Source organism: Cherax quadricarinatus, chromosome 67, assembly GCF_038502225.1.
Source record: "Cherax quadricarinatus isolate ZL_2023a chromosome 67, ASM3850222v1, whole genome shotgun sequence".
Taxonomy (NCBI): domain Eukaryota; kingdom Metazoa; phylum Arthropoda; class Malacostraca; order Decapoda; family Parastacidae; genus Cherax; species Cherax quadricarinatus.
The window spans coordinates 11,289,243-11,312,080 of NC_091358.1; the positions used below are offsets into that span (position 1 = coordinate 11,289,243).

Here is a 22,838-nt window from a genome sequence, read left to right on the forward strand (position 1 = left end):
AGTACATGTAGCCTAGAAGTCTACCTGTAGCCTAGAAGTCTGCCTGTAGCCTAGAAGTCTGCCTGTAGCCTGAAGGTCTGCGTGTAGCCTGGAAGTCTACCTGTAGCCTGGAAGTCTACCTGTAGCCTGGAAGTCTACCTGTAGCCTGGAAGTCTACCTGTAGCCTGGAAGTCTACCTGTAGCCTAAAAGTCGACCTGCAGTTGATGCTGGTGACAACGTTGTAGCTCGTCCTCTCTCCCGTGTATAATGTAACTTAATGTTTAAGTTGAAAAACCTGCCAGCTAGGAGAGCGTCGGGACGGGCTGCGAGGGTGGAACTATCCTTGCCACCAGCCACAGGTACGCCGTTAAGGGTACAAGTCCATACACATTTTGTATTGACCTGTAATGTGTAGCTAAGCCTGCCCTTTAAGCAAGCCGCCTTGAAGCTGGTACAGCTCAAGAGCTGTGCCTGCTTAGCTGACCCCCCTAAGAGTTTAGTGCTTCCCAAAGAATGTTATTCTCGCAGATGTAGGTTAAATTTCAGCTTGAACATTAAGTTCCATTATTGGACGAGTATCGACGGGTACACTTGTTACCGGGCTACGGGGGCGATGACCCCCTCAAAGTCCACTACAGGTAGAGTACAGGTAACTCATTCAAAATATTTCCGAAATATGTTATCCGAAAAACTTTTTACTTGGCGACAACACGTTTCTTACTTGAAGTATCATATTATCATACTTAAATTATCATATTTACTTCGTGTCACCTGTTTGCTTCAAGCATTGCATGTGTTTAAACTATAGCGACCTTAAGGATCATTTGACGGTGTGGGTGGAGGAGAGGGATATAGACGGTGTGGGTGGAGGAGAGGGATATAGACGGTGTGGGTGGAGGAGAGGGATATAGACGGTGTGGGTGGAGGAGAGGGATATAGACGGTGTGGGTGGAGGAGAGGGATATAGACGGTGTGGGTGGAGGAGAGGGATATAGACGGTGTGGGTGGAGGAGAGGGATATAGACGGTGTGGGTGGAGGAGAGGGATATAGACGGTGTGGGTGGAGGAGAGGGATATAGACGGTGTGGGTGGAGGAGAGGGATATAGACGGTGTGGGTGGAGGAGAGGGATATAGACGGTGTGGGTGGAGGAGAGGGATATAGACGGTGTGGGTGGAGGAGAGGGATATAGACGGTGTGGGTGGAGGAGAGGGATATAGACGGTGTGGGTGGAGGAGAGGGATATAGACGGTGTGGGTGGAGGAGAGGGATATAGACGGTGTGGGTGGAGGAGAGGGATATAGACGGTGTGGGTGGAGGAGAGGGATATAGACGGTGTGGGTGGAGGAGAGGGATATAGACGGTGTGGGTGGAGGAGAGGGATATAGACGGTGTGGGTGGAGGAGAGGGATATAGGAGACGGTGTGGGTGGAGGAGAGGGATATAGACGGTGTGGGTGGAGGAGAGGGATATAGGAGACGGTGTGGGTGGAGGAGAGGGATATAGGAGACGGTGTGGGTGGAGGAGAGGGATATAGGAGACGGTGTGGGTGGAGGAGAGGGATATAGGAGACGGTGTGGGTGGAGGAGAGGGATATAGGAGACGGTGTGGGTGGAGGAGAGGGATATAGGAGACGGTGTGGGTGGAGGAGAGGGATATAGGAGACGGTGTGGGTGGAGGAGAGGGATATAGGAGACGGTGTGGGTGGAGGAGAGGGATATAGGAGACGGTGTGGGTGGAGAAGAGGGATGTAGGAGACGGTGTGGGTGGAGGAGAGGGATATAGGAGACGGTGTGGGTGGAGGAGAGGGATATAGACGGTGTGGGTGGAGGAGAGGGATATAGGAGACGGTGTGGGTGGAGAAGAGGGATGTAGGAGACGGTGTGGGTGGAGGAGAGGGATATAGGAGACGGTGTGGAGAAGGATACAGGGGTGATGGTGTAGGTTGGGACAGTGGGGATTTATGTGGAGAGGAGTGATGTGTGATTGATGAGGCTGGGGTGAAGGTACAAGTGTGGGTGGAGGGGCTAACGGGGGAAAGTACAGGTGTGGGTGGAGGAGCTTAGGTGGACGTAACAGGTGTGGGTAGTGAGGCTAAGGTGGAGGTAACAGATGTGGGGGAGGGGCTAAGGTGGAGGAACAGGTGTGGGGAGGGGCTAAGGTGGAGGTACAGGTGTGGGGGAGGGGCTAAGGTGGAGGTACAGGTGTGGGTGTTCAGACTTCTCATCGACTTATCAGAAATCTTACTTTAGTGGAAGTACTCTCTTAGCTGAACTCACCTAGTTGTTAGTACAATAATGTTTGTGGAAGTACTCTCTGAGTTGAACTTACTTGCTTGTTGGTACAATAATGATATACAATACCATAAAGTTGAGGATTCAGACTCGTGTACAACATCTGGATATCTTAATGAAGACGCTTCATCAACCAGTGGCATTTTCAATTCAGTGTAGAGATGATATACAAAGATAAGATAATCAGTCCCTCAGCCTTGTAGAGCTGTATTTAGAAGTGTAAGATGTAATCAGCTTCCCAGCCTGGAAGACCGTGTTCACTACTTTAGTCTTGATGAATCTGAAGCACAGGCAGGGAAATAGTTTCGGATGAGCTGCAGCATGGAGTGATAGCGCACAGAATGAGGTCCATGGGCATTACGGGGTAAGTAGGCAGCTGAATTTTCGGGTTCCTAACACAGAAATCATTAAGTAGTAGTGAACAGGGCAAGGTCCAGCATCAGCAAGGTCAAAAGCTCGGTGCCCCAAGGCACTGTCCTGGCACCTAACCTGGTTTCTCATCCTCATAGCATAAATAAAAACACCCGGCACACTTTTGTATCATTTGCAGATGACACTAAAATAAGCATGGAAGTCACTACGGTAGAGGACACTGAAAAATTACAGGAAGACATAAACAGGGTTTTCCAGTTGGCAGTGGAAAACAACATGACGTTCAGTGGTGATAAGTTCCAGCTGCTTAGGTATGGAAAGAATGAAGAGCTCAAAAGGAACACTATACGTATACAAAACTCAAGAGGGTCACCAAATAGAACGTAAGGAACACGTAGAAGACCTAGGAATAATTATGTCAGCCGACCTTTTTTTTTAAAGACCATAACAAGACCAAGACCACGACAGCCAGGAAGATGACGGGGTGGGTATTGAGAACTTTCAAAACAAGGGAAATAATGCCGATGGTGACACTCTTCAAATCACTAGTGCTCCCTCACCTAGAATATTGCTCAGTGCTGACGGCCCCGTTCAAATCAGGAGAAATATCTGAGCTGGAACAAATAGAGATCGTTTACGACTCACATTGAGCCAGTAAAGCACCTAAACTACTGGCAACGCCTTCAAGTCTTGAACATGTACTCATTGGAACGGAGGAGAAAGAGATACATGATAATATATACCTGGAAACTACTCGAGGGCCTGGTCCCAAATCTACACACTGCCATAGCATACAGGAGTGAGAGTTATAGGAGGAAGTGCAAAATAAACCCAGTGAGGAGCAGGGGTGCGGTGGGGACAATAAGGGAACACTGTATCAACATCAGGGGTCCCAGACTATTCAACGTCTTACCAGAAGATATCAGAAACACAGCTGGAACAAGTGTAGAAGCCTTCAAGAGAAAACAGGACAAGTATCTTCACCAGGTGCCAGATAAACCAGGCTGTGATGGATATGTGAGGCAGCGGGCCACCAGCAGCAACAGCCTGGTTGACCAGGCAAGCACCAGAGAGTAGATAAACTCTCGAAACTCTTCAAAGGTATATCAAAGGTAGCAGTTGAAGTGACGTTATTAATGTGGGGAGGGCACACCAATGGATGCGGGTCAGGCCCAGATTTTGTGAGGTTGTTGGAGATATCCCGGGTGTTGCAGTGTCACACAAGTACCATTACAATAATGATATTCAGTACCATCAGTTTGTGTCTATTCTTCAGCTTGTAGTATCATTATCGTAATGACGCTTGCAATGATACTTGTCTGACACATAAAGGATACCATGGGAACCTATTTGCGAGCCTTTAGCTCAGCTCTTGGGTATGACTTACTTCCACTAGTGGGTCTCACTCTCTAGTAACGATTTAAACTGCCACACCTCATCTGACCATATATGAGCTCTTCTTCCTGCCAATGCTTCAGACTTCTGTCAGAAGTCAGGTGTTCAACACCTCCAGAGAATCTCCTGAGTCGTTCTGGCACTCGGGCTGCGGCCTGAGTGCCAGGAATGACTCAAATGGAGTTGACTGACAGTGTCCTTGTCATAAGGCTGCCCCCGCCATAGGGATGTAAACGGTACACCACGTGTACACATTCCGACACTCTTTCGGGAGCCACTGCCGAGTCACATGAAGACCCGGGCCAGGACCCATCCTGGCAAACCTACAGGAACATAAGCATGCCTATGCTTCATATTAAGGCTCCGCTACTGAACACCGACTTCCAAGCAGAGGGACCAATTACCTTATCTTCCATTGTCTTCTGTGTATGTTCTGCAAGGCAGGGGATTATTTACCTCATCTTCTGTCTTAGTATATTTTCTCTTTTGAATTCAAAAAGCCACTGACTGACGGAACGTCTTCAGTAAAGATACCCATGTCGAATTCCTCATCAAGTTGTGTTTAAGGGTCGTATCGTAGCTCCTGGCCTCGCCTATTGATTCGTGTGTATGAAGTTGTTTAAACCTAGAAGCATGTGTTTTATGGGTTGTGTTGTGTTACTGCCGGCTTTCTGGCTTATGGTGTGTTTGTAGTAAAGACAACGAACCAACAAGTAGATGACACACATAAAACAGTAAATTTTTAATCACCAAGTCTCACTTGGTTAAAATACATTGGTGACATGTTTGTCTTCGCGTTTCCAACCTTGACTACTTGAGACAGCGCTGTAGAACCCTCGATACTGTTACATTTATGGTGGAGCGCTAAACCCATAGGAATTGTACATTGCATAGGAAATTTAAGGCAGTCAGACTCCCAGTATCTCTGCAAAGTGCCATATCAGTCAGGCTGTGATAGATACGAGGGGCAGCGACCCGCCAGTAGCAACAGCCTGGATGATCTAGCAAGCATTTGACGAATCTGTTCCATGGCCAGGCTGGAGAAGTAGAAAAAACTCGTAACCAGCCACATACAGTTCATTGTTGAGGGAGAAAGACACTCGTGTTTGCCCTTCCTCGATGTTGTACTACTCAGAGGCGGTATTAAGCGCAAGTTCACGGTCGCATAAACCCCACCACTTGTTTTCTCACCGCGACAAACATAGTGAGAGATTCTGATGTGTCCTTCCTTAGAGCACATCGTTTTTGTCAGTGTCGCTCCATAGCTTTGCTGGGCTTAAGTTGCCCCAGTATTGTGTTACGAATTGATAAAATAAGACGCAACGTGTCCAGGAATCATCAAGGAAGAACACAGTATGATAGGCATATAGTGCTTCTCGCCAGAAACAACACATAAGTCAGTGGTATCTCAAACCATCTCACTCACTATGACAGTACATGAAACAAGATGGCCGAAGCGTAGCTTACACAACACCAACAACGAGTGTTTGGTACATAATTATTAGAATCCACCCCTAATGACCTGGAATTAAAAGATCCCACGCCTTATGACCTAGGATGAAGTCCATTTCCTAGTTACATGGGGATAGGACCATGAGGAAGTGCATAGAAATAAACTATGATACAGGGATAAAAGCAAGAGAGACTTGTGCTTGCTAAATCGCTCTCCCATGTTGTTATATGTGGCGTGACCTGAGCCAGGCAACAGCCTGAGTCACTTCAAACAGGTCACCATCTACTCTTCACCACACTTGATATCCTGTTTTGGAGATGGTGATATGTTTTCTGTATCTTGATAAAACCCAACTTGAGCGATACTATACAATCAAACTTTTGCTGTATTGTGTTTTTGTCATCTACTTTTGTGTTTGTATTGGCTTTATGAGGTGTGTTAATATTGGCTTCATGGGTTATCATGTATTTGTGGTGGCTTTGTGGGTTGTGGTGTGTCAGTGTTGGCTTTATGGGTTGTTGTGTGTCAGTGTTGACTTTATGGGTTGTGGTGTGTCAGTGTTGGCTTTATGGGTTGTTGTGTGTCAGTGTTGACTTTATGGGTTGTGGTGTGTCAGTGTTGACTTTATGGGTTGTGGTGTGTCAGTGTTGACTTTATGGGTTGTGGTGTGTCAGTGTTGACTTTATGGGTTGTGGTGTGTCAGTGTTGGCTTTATGGGTTATGGTGTGTCAGTGTTGACTTTATGGGTTGTGGTGTGTCAGTGTTGACTTTATGGGTTGTGGTGTGTCAGTGTTGACTTTATGGGTTGTGGTGTGTCAGTGTTGGCTTTATGGGTTATGGTGTGTCATTGTTGACTTTATGGGTTGTGGTGTGTCAGTGTTGACTTTATGGGTTGTGGTGTGTCAGTGTTGACTTTATGGGTTGTGGTGTGTCAGTGTTGACTTTATGGGTTGTGGTGTGTCAGTGTTGGCTTTATGGGTTGTGGTGTGTCAGTGTTGGCTTTATGGGTTGTGGTGTGTCAGTGTTGACTTAGGGGTTGTGGTGTGTCAGTGTTGACTTTATGGGTTGTGATGTGTCAGTGTTGACTTTATGGGTTGTGATGTGTCAGTGTTGGCTTTATGGGTTGTGGTGTGTCAGTGTTGACTTTATGGGTTGTGGTGTGTCAGTGTTGGCTTTATGGGTTGTGGTGTGTCAGTGTTGACTTTATGGGTTGTGATGTGTCAGTGTTGGCTTTATGGGTTGTGATGTGTCAGTGTTGACTTAGGGGTGGCGCCTAACTTACGTTGCTAACTGGTACAAGGTCTTTTAACTTAGTGACATAGTAATTTTAGTGCTTGTCTGAATTAAGTTTAATAATGTAGTTTTAGCGTGAGAATGTCAGCGTTAGGATTGTACTAAACTTTGTGTCAAATAATCTTGTTTTAGAAAAGTGCTGAAGGACCTTTCAGGCAATGTGCTTTATAAATAATTTTTTTTTTCCAATATTTTAATCCTTTTTTTTAATCTTTTAATTTTATTTTGTGAACGATATGTTGACTGTATTTCAGCCATTTTTATTTTTATACATATATTGTGCATTAATTTTGTGTTTTTAATTGAACAAATTAGCCGTGTTAGTTAATTTATTGCTACTTATTATAGCATTTTCATTTTCAGACGATTCCTGGTCAGCGTTAAAAATTCTTTAATAATTTTTAAGATTTTTATTTGTCTCTTTAAACTGTGCAAATTTAAGTTTTTTCGTTATACTCTGTTGTCATTATATATAATATATAAAGTTTATGCTGTTATTATTTTTAAAAGTGTAACGTTATAGATCCAAACTTTCTTTAGTTATTTTAGCCTTAGGCTCTGTATTCTAGACCTAAATTTACAGTAGTTATCTTAATAGCAGTAGATATAGTGTCTTAGAGGTAATAAAGTGCTCCTGCACTCTGCCTTAGTGTGAACACAGGAGTTATCCCAGAGTCCATAAAACCCACTGATATACGTAATCCCATTCTACAAAAGTGGAAGTAAAGTAATCCTAGAGCACTAACATTGATGTCACACGTCAAAATCTTTGAAAGACTACCAAGAAGTAAGACTACCAAAAAGAATCAAAACAGCTGCACTAGCCAGGAGAATACAACTTTGAAGCAAATGGCTTGTGCCATTCGCAGTTGCTGAACCACTACGATATTGTTTAAAAATGCATTGCAAGGACAACAATACTTGGGCGTCATATACACAGACTTGAATAAAACATTCGAGAAGTGTGATGGTGTATCACGCGGACATTGTATAAGAAGATAATTACTGGAAAATTAGAGACATGGATCTTCAAATTTCTAACTCGTCAAACCCAGTGAGTAATAGTCAATTAAGTAACATCAAGAGGCTACCACAGTGTAAAAAAATGTGATCCAGGCATAATCTTCTTAGGTCCCTTTCTTATCCTCATAACACTGTTAGCGTTTTCAGGCTATACTGCAATTTGTGTGAAGATAGGCCTGGTCACAGACCGGGCCGCGGGGGCGTTGCCCCCCGGAACTCTCTCCAGGTAAACTCCAGATTGAAAACCGCAAATATACGAAGTGGCAATAATTAGGTTTTCCAACGAGCCCTGGAGAGCGATAGATGTTCAGTGATAAATTTAATTTAATCCCCCATGGATAAAAAAAATTGGATAAAAGAGCATGATAAGAATGTTAAGGCCTCTAGAATAAAAATGGAAAATCTTACACTGAAGGATGGTAATTGTATTACTATCACAACTGGATAATATGAACCTTCACAACAAGAGATGCCATGCCACTGAGACATCTTCGTGTATCTTGTATTTGCTGGTCTGAATGTTGTTGAACGTAATCAGTCCACTTACACTGAAGTTTCAGATGTGATGGAGGCAGAGAACTTATACTGCCACCTTCCTGCCAGTCAAATACTTCAATTATTAAGACCGCCTGAAATTCTTCTTAAATTCTCTTGACCATTGGCAAGATAGATGAATTATTATTTATACCTGGAAAATACTAAAGGGACTTCTTCTAAATCTGCACACTAAAAGTACTCCCCATGAGGCTCGGCAATTAGTGCAAAATACAGTACATTCAGTATAAAGCAGAGATGTAATTATTACTGTACATTAAGAAATGAATTATATTAAGGGTCCAGGATTTTTCAAAAGCCTTTCTTCGTACATAAGAGGAATTACTAAGAGACCTTTAGCCCTCTTCAAGAAGGAACTTGATAAGCAGTTCCCTGATCAGTCAGGTTGTGGTGCTTGCGTTGGGTCTAATGGCAGACAGTTATCCTAGCCGTAAAGTTAGTATCTTAGACTCAAACTTCCCTAGATATTGTTCTGACCATTAAATATATACCCAAGTTTCTCGTGCAAAAATAAACATGTTGGTATTTTCACTAGGGTGTTTTACTTTGCATTGTTGACATTTGGTAGTACAAAGATTAGAGAACCTTTTATTTAATAATGATTTCACTCACTGGAGGCTTTATCAAATTACTTGATAGTCTCCAGTGGTTGAAAACTGTTTAAATAAATGGTTCATGCTATGTCTACTGCTGTTTCTTGCTTAATTATCCCATATTATTTTAATTTTTTTATCTACGTAAAAGAACACAGTGAAGCCAAGTTCTTCCTGTCAATATTAATGACTTTAGGTATGTCCCTGTGTTATCTCTTATAAAACTTAGATAACCGTGAGAGGTTCCAGAGAAGCATATTAATTCATTATCTACTTGCTTAGATTATTGAGAACCATAGGCACAATACCCAGGCCTCCGATAAAGCTGTAGCCCCCTCCTCTTAAAAAAAACAACAGAGGAATAAAAATAAATCAGAAAACATTACTAAATCAGATTTATTAATAATTTGATTTATTCGCATTGTATACAGTGTAGGGGCTCGATTCGGACCCATACATTATATACACTTCAGTGTTGATCTATATATCGGGGGTGGGGGAGGAGCGGGGGCTACGATTACGAATGTCCAAGGCCTAAAGTTTTGAACGCGGCCCTGATAATTAATTTAACCTTTGACCTGTATTCCAAACACTGACATGGTTGCCGCTCGTCTTTTCTCCCACTGTGTCAAAAGGTTGCATAATTTTCCTGTATGGTGTGACATGCATCCTTGTTAGATGTGTAATGATAACATATGCAAGAGGTACACACAATGGCTCATTTGCCTCGCCATAATTCATTTATGTCTCACATTCGTTCAGTCATGTCACAGTTGTTACACCACACACACAATTATTATATATATATATATATATATATATATATATATATATATATATATATATATATATATATATATATATATATATATATATATATATCTTCTACACCTGTCTCAGCATACAAAATAATTTAAATGGGAACTTTTAAAGGTATAAATTTAACCCTGATATAAAAGTAATGCTCCTACTATAACCATCCCCGCCAAGCATCGTTTATTAATTTGTTAACATATTTCTTGCAATGTGACCACAGTTTGACCATCTGTCTTTTTTATTTCATGGAATCATGAGTTGGCAGTCATATCAATTATATTTGCGAATGTTTACTTTTAACTTCAATGTGTTGATATGTATGATGCAAGTCAGCCAGCACAGGGATACACACTGACCAAGTGAGTTCTTATTGCTACTCGCTGATCTTCACCATGATGCTATTCAAATCAGCTTGTGTATATTGCGTGACTACAGACTTAGAGATAAGCTCTATACATCAACACTATGTTTAGAGAGTTTATTACCTCAGAGTCTGCACTCGGTATATTTAAGCATTTTTCTGGGTAATGGTGATGAGAGGCCTAATGTACTAGAGTGCAAAAGCACTAACGACTGTAAAGAAAAGATACATGTGCAGAGAAGTTTTATTTAGACAGCGGTTTCCCTCTGAGCTTTATCAAGTCAGTCATTGACTTTATAAAACGTTACACCGACCTAGACGTTCTCCTAGCTAAAGCTTCTGCATAAGTGTCTTTCCTTCAATATTGTCGGCAGTACGCTTTTATATTCAGCACTAACGACTCATTTGTTTTCAGTCTTTTTTCTGGCTGACTCAGAATCCTCGGGCTGTCTTTAACTAACCGCAAGAAACGTGTTAATAAATGAGTAAATAAATAAATGAATAAATCAAAACATTTACATATTTTTCTCGTTATCTATGTTGCTTTTGCGGTCCTCTAGCGGGCGAGGCGTTTCTTTTAGCATGAATACGCGAGGCGTTACACGAAGCATGGCCTCAACCGTTTACTTCAGTCTCACCACACTGGTGTTTTCTTTGGTTCTAGAAGCAGTGTTTTATTAGTCAGGGCTAATTATTGTCTTGGTAGTACGGAGACAAACTTATAAACTGACGAAGATCTTAAGAGGCAGATATTAGAGTGATTTTGGCCGGCAAGACACCTTAAAACGGAGCAGCAGATTTTGTCGTCCGGAGATGAAGCGGCGAGTTTGCAGGCGCTTAGTAAGAGGTCTCATCTTAAGCAGCAGCAGGTGGTATGTTTTTAATGAATATTCCCATATTATTTTTTTTTTCAAGAATATAAGCAAGATATACCTTTAATTAGTAGACATAAGAGGTACCTTTCATGAGCGTCAACGGGAGGTGTCATTATTTCCCTCAAGTACGAGACAAGTCTTAGTAGCATGCATTTTCATAAGCACCAATGGGAGGTGTATATTAATAAAGAGGAACAAGTACTGTCTTCCCGAGACTCAAGAAGTAAGTTGTGCTGTGTTTTATAGATTTAAGCAGAATTGTACATCTTGAACAAACCTCTGAAGGAAATAGTATTACCGGTAAGTACAGGATTTATTTACATGATCACACGATGCATATTTTTTAATGTATCACATTCGAAGATACAATACTCCAATAACCCACACATAGGAGAATGAAAATTAATGGTCCAAGTCGGACTGGAGTGTCACTCGTTAATGGTCCAAGTCTGACCGAAACAGTGTAATAAATTTCGTTCTCATATGTGCACGTTATTTGTTTACTGTCGAAGTCACGGTATTGTGGCTTTTTATACTTTCAGATTCCGGGAACCATCGCCCCCACAGCCCGGTCTCTGACCAGGCATTCTGGTGGAGATGACAGAGCCTCACGAAAGACATTTTCCTTAGTAATGGTATGATTAACAGTTGAAGGTCTGAGACCGGGCCGCGAGGCAATGATCCTCAGAACTGTTTAGATATACATTAATAGATCTTATGAACATCCAGCACAGGGCCGCGTTGCGGGAGTAGGAAAACTCTTAAATCCCTTCAAAGGTAAGTAGATTTTTAATTAACTCCACCGAAGATTTGTGGTCAAAAGACTCTTCAGTATTTTTTATGGGCAGCTGAGAGATGTTTTTTTCTTTTGTGTGAAAAAAGTAAGGTTGCCTCTTTTCTGTCTGTGGACTTGAGTTCAAGTATGATTCTCCTTGAAGGTTAACGTGTAGTCTCATTGTCGTCCATCACAAATGGACTTTCCAGCCCTTCTGATTTCTATGATCAATCAGGCTGTTTGTGCCATTAGCATGCAGTCCATCGGAGGTACTCCAATTGATAAGGAACTAACTGGAGGAACTTTTCCATTATTCTCGTGAAAACGGTTAGGGGTCTGTTGGTATCTTCCCCTGTATATGGAAGGAGGGTACTGAAAAGTCTTGGGCCCTTTTCACTTACTAAGTTCTCTTAACTTCATCTCTGCATTCCTGCTTCTCATTGAAGCTATTTTGCACATTTTGGGTGTTGTTACTCCATTACCACACTTGTTGAAGCCTTATAGAATATTTACATTAAGTAGTCTTGGAGTTCTTTGTAAGCTAAGTAATATTGGTCTAGCAGTTGGCTAGGGCTGGGGCAGTCTTCTATAAAATATCTTGGGTGATGTAAATATTTTGATTCTGAGTTTTTAGCAATCTTCTCGGACATTTTATTAAAGGTACGGTATTAATAATGTCTGATGTGGGTCTATATTTCTCATTCCTTTGTTATAATTAGTGAAAATTCCGTTTCCCTTAATCAAGGTGCTAATAAAAGTAGTTTTATTTCATGTAATGGTACTTGTAATTTAATACATGGTTTTTGTTCTCTCTGTCTGATTATCTCAGCTTTAGCTCAGTGGTTTCTGTTTCTCTAGCCTATTTATTTTATCCTTTTAAAGAGATTTCGGGAACTTTGATAGGTTCTGAGAGTCTTGGATTATCATTCCCTTTTCATCATGTATTATTTTCTGAAGGGAACTAAGGTTATCCTTTCTAATCAGTTATTCAAATTCATGTTATTTATTCTATCCTAATAGTATATTCCAGTTAGATCATATTTTTTCAGTTAATGGTTTATATTTTTGAACTCGAGCTGATTAAAAACACCAATTTGTCCTCTGCTTCTCAGTTCTTCTGTTAGTTGAGGTTTGAGTTGTGGTTGACTCTCATCTTCCATACCAGATCGTTATTTGTAAGTATAAGGTTATTTGTATTTTCAGTCTGGTGAGATATTGCCTGTGAAGATAACTTATGATATATTAGATGACAAAACTTTTACAGGTAATAAAATTTCCTTGGATACATTACTCGTTAAAGAACGTTTTTGATGAGACGTTGACGTAAGAGTTGTTGTCAGGTATATTTTATACGAGCAAGAGCAAAAATCGTTACTTCGTATGAGCACCAGTAGTAAGTGTTTTTGACACCTTCAGGAGGAGGTAAGTCTTACGGTGTGAACACCAGGAGGTATTGTCGTATGTGACCTAAGAGGTAAGTCATATATATGAGCAGAAGCAGTGAAGTCTAAATATAAGTATTAACAGGAAGTAAGTCTATCATCAGCACGTCGTCAGGAGGATGGTCTTCTAATTTGCCCCAGGGCATCAGGAGGAGGCCACGTACACATGTCTGTTTTAGGAGCCTGAGAGTTTATTTTCCTGAGTATCAGCAGGAGCTGTGTTCATTTGGGCAACGCTAATGTTAGACTTCTTATAAATATGAGCACAAAAAGTAGTCTTTTGTCTTAGATCTTAGCAGGATAAGGTGTATTTTCATAATCAGTACCAGGAAGCATGATTTCCCCACCCCCCCAAGAGCATTAACAGAAGACGCTTTGTTTCCAAAGCTTCATCGGGAGATTAGTATATTCCTGAGCCTCGACAGGAGATAATACTCGTCATAGGCTTCAGCAGATGATACTTACCCTTGTCCTGAGCTTCAGCAGGAGCTAGATGCCACAGGTATAACTGAAGAGCGGGTCACTTCACACTGCTTTACCTGCCACTAGGAAGAGGTTCCATCTTACAGTCAGTGGCGAGACGCCCATCATAACTCAAAAGATCACTAGCAATTCTTGTGGTACAGCAGAGAGACTGTGCAAGGCGAGCATTGTTTGGAATCTTCGCTTGCACAGGGGCAAAGCATTACCCCATGTTTGCCTTGATGTCTTTGTTTTACCGTATTCGACGGCAGTTTGCCTCTCATTATAATGAGAGAGAGAAGTGGTATTTATACCATTTTTACCGATACGTTGATAACTCGCACAAATGCAGTGTAATAAGATTATTGACAACGTTTTGTGTAGGTGACGTGAAAAAGTCACTGTGAGCGAAACGTTATCAATAAAGAATCTCGTTACACTGTCATTGTAAAGTTTTCATTGAAAAAGTGTTGTCTGGTCCTGAAGACTCTTCTCAGGCTGTTTCAGCGTGCTTTCGTATGATCCTGAAAGTTCCTGAAGTCTCTCACACAAGTCTTTGAGTGTGTTACAAAACTTGCAATATGCCACGGTCTTGGACAGACTTGAAATACTGTTGCATGATGATAGTTCATGAGTTGGAAAGATAAGTTGAGAGTGAGACACGTGTAGCAGAGTGAGCCTTTTATTATAAAACGTTTTGCCTAAATAGTGCTTTTCAGTTTTATGTAGGCCTTCCATCCCCCCCCCATCCCCACACACGCAGGTTTGTACCCAAGGGTAACAGGAATAACAAAAAAGCCAGGATGAGCCCGTGGTTCACCCAAAGGTGCAGGGAGGCCAAAACCAAGTTGTCTAGGGAATGGAAAAAGTATAGAAGGCAAAGGACCCAGGAGATAAGATCAGTCGTAGAGCCAGCAGTGAATATGCACAGGTAAGAAGGAAGGCCAAAGCCAAATCTGACCCAAAGCTGTTGTACAGCCACATCAGTCAAGGAGCAGGTAATCAGGCTGAGGAAGGAGGAGAGGTCACAAAATATGACAGTAAAGTATGTGAGGAGCTCAACATGAGATTCAAAGAAGTGTTCATAGAAGAGACAGAAGGGATTCCGGAGAGGTGGAGTACACCATCAAGTGTTGGACACAATACATACAACCAAGGAAGTAGTGAAGAGGCTGCTAAGCGAGCTAGATACCTTATAGGTGATGGGGCTCGATAACCTCTCTCCATGGGTCCTGAGAGAGGGAGGAGAGGCGCTTTGTGTGCCACTAACAACCGTCTTCAACACATCTATCGAAACAGGGCGACTACCGGAAGTATGGAAGACAGCAAATGTAGTCTCAGTTTTTAAAAAAGGAGATGGACAGGAAGCATTAAATTACAGACCAGGGTCACTGACGTGCATAGTATGCAAGGTCATGGAGAAAATTATCGGAAGAAGAGTGGTGGAGCACCTAGAAAGGAATAAGCTTATCAATGACAGCCAGCACTGATTCAGGGATGGGAAATCCTGCATCACAAACCTACTGGAGTTCTGTGACAGGGTGACGGCAGTTAGACAAGAGAGAGAGAGAGGGGTGGGTAGATTGCATTTTATTGGACTGTAAGAAGGCGTTTGACACAGTTCCACACAAGAGATTAGTGCAAAAGCTGGAGGACCAGGCAGGGATAATAGGGAAGGCACTACAATGGATCAGAGAATACCTGTCAGGAAGACAAGAGCGAGTCATAGTACGTGGCGAGGTGTCAGAGTGGGCGCCTGTAACGAGCAGAGTGCCACAAAGATCATTCCTAGGACCGGTGCTGTTTCTGGTAACTGTGAACGACATGATGGAAGGAGTAGACTCCAAAGTGTCCCTGTTTGCAGATGTGAAGTTGAGAAGAATTCAGTCGGACGAGGACCAGGCAGAACTACTGGGGTATCTGTACAGGGTGCAGACCTGGTCCAGCAACTGGCTCCTGGAGTTCAAGCCTGCCAAGTGCAAAGTCATGAAGATTGGGGAAGGACAAAGAAGACTGCAGACAGAGTACAGTCTAGGAGGCCAGAGACTACAAACCTCACTAAAGGAAAAGGATCTTGGAGTAAGTATAACACCGGGCACATCTGAGGCGCACGTCAACCAAATAACTGCTGCATTTTATGGTCGACTAGCAGACTTAAGAACAGCATTCCGACATCTTAATAAGGAATCGTTCAGGACCTTGTACACTGTGTACGTTAGGCCCATATTGGAATATGCAGCACCAGTTTGGAACCCACACCTAGCCAAGCCCATAAGGAAACTAGAAAAAGTGCAAAAGTTTGCAACTAGACTGGTCCCGGAGCTAAGGGGTATGTCCTACGAGGAGAGACAGAGAAATCGACCTGGCGACACTGGATGACAGGAGAGATCGGGGGATATGATAACAACATACAAAATACTGAAAGGAATCGACAAGGTGGACAGAGACAGGATGTTCAAGAGATGGGACACAGCAACAAGGGGTCACAGTTGGAAGTTGACGACTCGGATGAATCACAGGGTTGTCAGGAAGTGGAATAGTTTGGGAAGTGATGTAGTGGAGGCAGGATCCATACATAACTTTAAAGAAGAGGTATGGTAAAGCTCATGGAGTGGGAAGAGTGACTTAGTAGTGGCAACTGAAGAGGTGGGGCCAGGAGCTGTGAATCGACCCCTGCAACCACAACTAGGTGAGTACAGACACACACACACAACTCGAACCAGGATCCTGCAGGAAAAAGCACAACTGAAGGACAAACCAGACTATCGGAGAGTGTACCTCAATCGCGACAGAACACAAGTAAGGAAGATACTGAAAGAGAGGGCACAAAGATGAAAGGAGGAGTGAGAGGCAATGATTAAGATGAGCCGAACCCAGACCCAGTTGGAAGGGCAAACACACCCTCCAGAAACACCTGCAGAACGGCTCCAGCCACGACATCCCCAATGCAACTGAACAGTCTAAACCAAAACCCACACACTGTTCCCTCTGTCCCCATTCCCCACGTCACAAACCCCACCCCTACAGCAGCCCCCTATGGGCACTCTGCCCCCTTACCCCCTCATCAAAAACCCCACCCACGCTGCAACCACCCCCATAGGCCCCTTCCAGGGCTCCTGCTTCCCTAACCCCAATATTCTCCCTGGACCACAGTGATAGAAATGAAGCTGAAGGTTTGGTACATGAACGTGGGTGGAATAACGAATGAATATGAGGAGTGGCATGAAAGAATCAATGAGAAGTACCCAGACATCATAGCAGTCACAGAAATGAAACTCACTGAGACAATAACAGATGCAATCTTCCCAGTGGGATATCAGATCCTGAGGAAAGATAGAAGGAGCAGAGGGAGGGGGGAGGGGTTGCACTGCTCACAAAAAACCGATGGGGATTTGAGGAAATGGAAGGCATGGACGAGATTAGAGAAAGGGATTACATAGTACAGTTCAGTCTGGGAAACATAAGGTAGTCGTAGCAGTGAGGTATAATCCACCACAGAACTGCAGGAGGCCAAGAGAGGAATATGAAGAGAACAACAGAGCAATGATGGACACACTGGCTGAGGTGGCAAGAAGAGCAAAGTTAATGGTTATGGGTGATTTCAACTACAGGGAGATAGATTGGGAAAACCTGGAGCCACATGGAGGTCCTGAAACATGGACAGCCAAGATGATGGTTGTGGTACTAGAAAACCTCGTGCATCAACATGTCAAGGACACTACCAGAGAGAGAGAGAGGAGAGGATGAACCAGCAAGACTGGACCTTCTGTTCACCCTGAGCAGTTCAGACATTGGGGACATCACATATGAGAGGTCTCTTGGAGCTAGTGATCACGTGGTTTTGAGCTTTGATTACATAGTAGAATTACAAGTGGAGAGGGTAACAGAAGTTGATTGGGAAAAGCCAAACTATATAAGGGAATTCTGCACAGGTATGAGGAACTTCCTGCAGGAGGTTTAGTGGGACAGAGAATTGGTAAGAAAGTCAGTAGCTGAAATGATGGAATACGTAACAACAAAATGCAAGGAGTCAGAGGAAAAGTTTGTTCCCAAGAGCAACAGAAATAATGGGAAGACCAAAGCGGCTCCTTGGTTTGTCCGAAGGTATAGGGAGGCAAAAACTAAGTGCACTAGAGAATGGAAAAGGTACAGAAGGCAAAGGACACAAGAAAGTAAGGAGATTAGTAGTACAGCCAGAAATGAGTATGCACAGATAAGGAGGGAGACCCAGTGACAGTACAAAAACGACATAGCATCGAAAGTCAAGTCTGGCCCAAAACTGCTATATAGCCATATTAGGAGGAAGGCAACAGTCAAAGACTGTTGATCAGGCTGGGGAAAAAGGTGGGGAACTCAAAAGAAACGATCAAGATGTATGTGAGGAGCTCAACACGAGATTTAAGGAAATATTTACAGTGGAGACAGGAAGGACTCTGGGAAGACAGAACAGAAGCAGACACCGACAAGGAATATACCAACAAGTGTTGGATGACATACACACAACTGAGGAGGTGGTGAAGAAGCTGCTAAGTGACCTTGATATCTCAAATGCAGTGGGACTGGACATCTCCCCGTGGGTCATTAGAGAGGGAGCAGAAATGCTGTGTGTGCCACTATTCAACACATCCCTTGAAACTGGGCAACTACCTGAGGTATGGAAGACGGCAAATGTAGTTACCATTTTTAAAAAAAGGAGACAGAAAAGAGGCACTAAACTATAGGCCAGTGTCACTGACGTGTATAGTATGCAAAATCATGGAGAAGATTATCAGGAGGAGAGTCGTGGAACACCTTGAACGGAAGAACCAGTACGGATTCATGGAAGGCAAATCCTGTTTCACAAACCTTCTGGAGTTTTATGATAAAGTAACAGAAATATGACACGAGAGAGAGAGGGGGTGGGTTAATTGCATTTTCTTGGGCTGCAAGAAGTCCTTCGACACAGTTCCCCACGAGAGATTAGTGCAGAAACTAGAGTATCAGGCGCGTATAACAGGAAGGGCACTACAATAGATCAGAGAATACCTGACAGGGAGGCAACAACGAGTCATGGTATGTGATGAGGTATCACAGTGGTCACCTCTGACGAGCAGGGTCCTACAGGGGTCAGTCCTAGGACCAGTGCTATATTTGGTATATGTGAATGACAGGATGGAAGGGATAGACTCAGAATTGTCCCTTTCGCAGATTATGTGAAGTTAATGAGGAGAATTAAATCAGATGAGGATCAGGCAGGACTTCAAGGAAACGTAGACAGGCTGGACACCTGGTCCAGCAACTGGCTTCTCGAATTTAACCCCTCCCCCCACACATGCAAAGGCATGAAGATCCGGGAAGGGCAAAGAAGACCGCAGACAGAGTATAGGCTAGGTGGACAAAGACTGCAAACCTCGCTTAAGGAGAAAGATCTTGGGGTAAGTATAACCCCGAGCACGTCTCCGGAAGCACACATCCAGATAACTGCTGCAGCATATGGGCACCTAGTAAACTTAAGAATAACATTCAGACATCTCAATAAGGAATCGTTCAGGACCCTGTACACCATGTATGTCAGGCCTATATTGGAGTATGCAGCACTAGTTTGGAACCCACACCTAGTCAAGCATGTAAGGAAATTAGAGAAAGTGCAAAGATTTGCAACAAGACTAGTTCCGGAGCTAAGAGGCATGTCCTTTGAGGAGAGGTTAAGGGAAATCGACCTGACGACACTGGAGGACAGGAGAGATAGAGGGGATATAATAACGACTTATAAAATACTGAGAGGAATTGACAAGGTGGACAGACAAGGATGTTCCAGAGATGGGACACAGCAACAAGGGGTCACAATTTTAGTTGACTTAAATGAATTACAGGGATGTTAGGATGTATTTCTTCAGTCACAGAGTTGTTAGGAAGTGGAATAGTCTGGGAAGTGATGTGGTGGAGGCAGGATCCATACATAGCTTTAAGAAGATGTATGATAAAGCTCATGGAGCAGGAAAAATGACATAGTAGCGACCAGTGAAGAGGCGGGGCCACGAGTTGTGACTCGACCCCTGCAACCACAACTAGGTGAACACACACACACACACACACACACACACACACACACACACACACACTATCTACATATTGTATATATAAAGGTGGTGAAGAACCTGGTAATGTAAGAGGCGGGTCGGCTGAGTAATTGTGAGGGCTGAAAAAAAGCACTTTGGTAGGTGTACTGGACTAAGGTTAGATTTTGGTGTGCGCGCATGCGGCTGCTCGCCAATTTGTGGTTGCAGGAGTCGATCCACAGCTCCTGGCCCCGCCTCTTCGCTGGTCGCTATTAGGTCCACACTCTGCTCCATGAGCTTTATCGTACTTCTTACAGCTACGTTTGTATGGATCTTGCCTCCACTACATCACTCTAGATTATGTGAGATAGAAAGAGATTACAGGAAATGTGCAGGTTGGAGTAATCTGTATTGATACCATGTTCTTCTCAGGTGTGTCATTGGATTATTGCATCCACTTCTAAACACTTCCTGCTATTTCTGTCGCTCTCAGGTACGATGACGTAAGTTCCGCCCAGTCCAGAATGCTCTCAGAATTGCCCCTAATTTAGGAAAGGGCGTCATTAAGGTTTCTTTGTACTATAAACATCAGAGATGAAGTGAGAACTGAAGGGCGGCAAGAGTGTCGAAGATGTAACGGCATTCGTCCTCGAGGAAGTTTCTGAAGTTGTTGGAAAAACTTTTCGTGATCTTTCTACTAGAATATCAAAAAGACAAACGTGCCTGTAGCACAAACTTAACATTTGTGTAAACCACAGAGACAAAGCTGACCATTTCATAGAGTGGGCAGAGCTTCTCTTATCCCTAGAAACAACAAACAATAGGAAGAATTGTTTAGATGCAGCTGCAGTACAATCCGGTGACAATGAATTGAAAAGAGCATTGTTCCAGGTTATTCCTCCACTTGCACATTTCCTCTAAATATTACAAACAATTATTAATGCTGAAAATTCCCACCTTGGATAATCCACTAGGCTTGCAGTACTCCTCAGCATTCCCAATCACTCAGCCAACCCCACTCTTTGTTGACCATTCTTACATGCCCTTCCAAATTCATCCACCAACCTTTTGGCAGCTTTTCAGAATCTCTCAAAAGAACCATCATCAAAAATAACTGTGGGAACTCTAAATTTGTATTAGATTCTTTATCCTTTAATCCCACACCTCTAACAATCACTCCACTAAATGTGTGTAAATTCTATTTAGATTTCAGTATGACCCTTGTTTTATTTGACTGTATAGACTTCATAAAGCACTATTTAGGGGAAAATAAAAGGGGGCTTGCCTTATTACATGTGTTTTGCAATCTCTGTCAGCTATTCGTCATTCACTACCAACACACACTTAACAAGTATCACGTGTTACAAGTGCCCAAGATAGTCTTGAGAAACGAACTTAACCACTCTGCTAAGACTGAGTGTCTTGAAAGTGTTAAGTGGCGAAAAATAAGTAAACACTCTGGAAAGATAATACCTTTCAAGGGCAGGATACAGTAAAGGACAAGGATACAATAATGCACCTGGATACAGCTCCAGGCACACACAGGTGCTAGCACCCCCGTCAATCACGCTTGATGCTGGAGGCATGGCTGTGTGCCGGTCATGTGTTGTCCTGCTGATGCGTTCTGATGTAAAGCTCATTTTTGTTCTCTTTCAGGTGAGATTAGCAGCCTTACTGACAATATTGGAAGTAAGTAGACTCAGCGCTATACCTCTGATATACAATACGACATACTTTGCAATATATGATAATGAAAAATATAGCCATATATAAATGCGTCGGACTACTACTGCTATTTCTCTGCAACGACTCATCAGCTAGTATCTCTTCCTAGTACTAGTTATCTCTTACTAGCATCCATTATTTCTCCCTAGTTCTCCTCTCTCGCAAGTATTCATCTCGTCCTAGTTCTAATTCTAATTGGTACTTAGATTATTTTTCTTAGATTTGATTGTGTCTCCAGTTACTACTTTAGAGTCGTGGTTCTAGTAAATACCAGTTATCTCCTCTTTAAACTAGTAAATACTATAATTTCTAATGCTAGTTATCTCGCTAGTACCAGTTATCTTACACTAGTTATTGCTCACTAGTACCAGTTATGTTACACTAGTTATTGCTCACTAGTACCAGTTATCTTACACTAGTTATTGGTCACTAGTACCAGTTATCTTACACTAGTTATTGGTCACTAGTACCAGTTATCTTGCGCTAGTTATTGCTCACTAGTACCAGTTATCTTGCGCTAGTTATTGCTCACTAGTACCAGTTATCTTGCGCTAGTTATTGCTCACTAGTACCAGTTATCTTGCGCTAGTTATTGCTCACTAGTACCAGTTATCTTCCGCTAGTTATTGCTCACTAGTACTAGTTATCTTGCGCTAGTTATTGCTCACTAGTACCAGTTATCTTGCACTAGTTATTGCTCACTAGTACCAGTTATCTTGCACTAGTTATTGCTCACTAGTACCAGTTATCTTGCACTAGTTATTGCTCACTAGTACCAGTTATCTTGCGCTAGTTATTGCTCACTAGTACCAGTTATCGTACACTAGTTATTACTAGTACCAATTATCTTACACTAGTCATTGCTCACTAGTACCAGTTATCTTACACTAGTCATTGCTCACTAGTACCAGTTATCTTACACTAGTTATTGCTCACTAGTACCAGTTATCTTGCACTAGTTGTTGCTCACTAATACCAGTTATCGTACACTAGTTAGTACTAGTACCAATTATCTTACACTAGTCATTGCTCACTAGTACCAGTTATCTTACACTAGTCATTGCTCACTAGTACCAGTTATCTTACACTAGTCATTGCTCACTAGTACCAGTTATCTTACACTAGTTATTGCTCACTAGTATCATATATACTAGTTACTGCACACTAGTACCAGTTACACTAGTTATTGCTCACTTGTACCCTTCATACCAGTTACTGCTCACTAGTATCAGTTATACTAGTTACTGGCTCTTAATACCAGTTATACTAGTTACTGCTCAGTTATACTAGTTATATCTCACTGGTGATGCATCTTGCATGTAGTTATGAGTATGTGGGTAGTAGTTGTATGTGGGTAGTAGCTGTGAATATGAGGGTAGAAGCTAGT

General features: G+C 42.7%; 1 protein-coding gene across 9 annotated transcripts in view; it reads left to right on the forward strand.

The window, feature by feature from the left end:
- Positions 1-22,838, forward strand: part of Plc21C (Phospholipase C at 21C) — a 613,502-nt gene that overhangs the window by 39,608 nt on the left and 551,056 nt on the right. For 2 of the 9 annotated variants that reach the window (XM_070099388.1, XM_070099391.1), the window contains exon 3: positions 21,383-21,415. The exons of the other annotated variants lie outside the window; for them this stretch is intronic. In XM_070099388.1, coding sequence (XP_069955489.1) covers positions 21,383-21,415 — 33 coding nt within the window. The remainder of the gene's footprint in view (positions 1-21,382; positions 21,416-22,838) is intronic. 9 annotated transcript variants of the gene reach the window in all.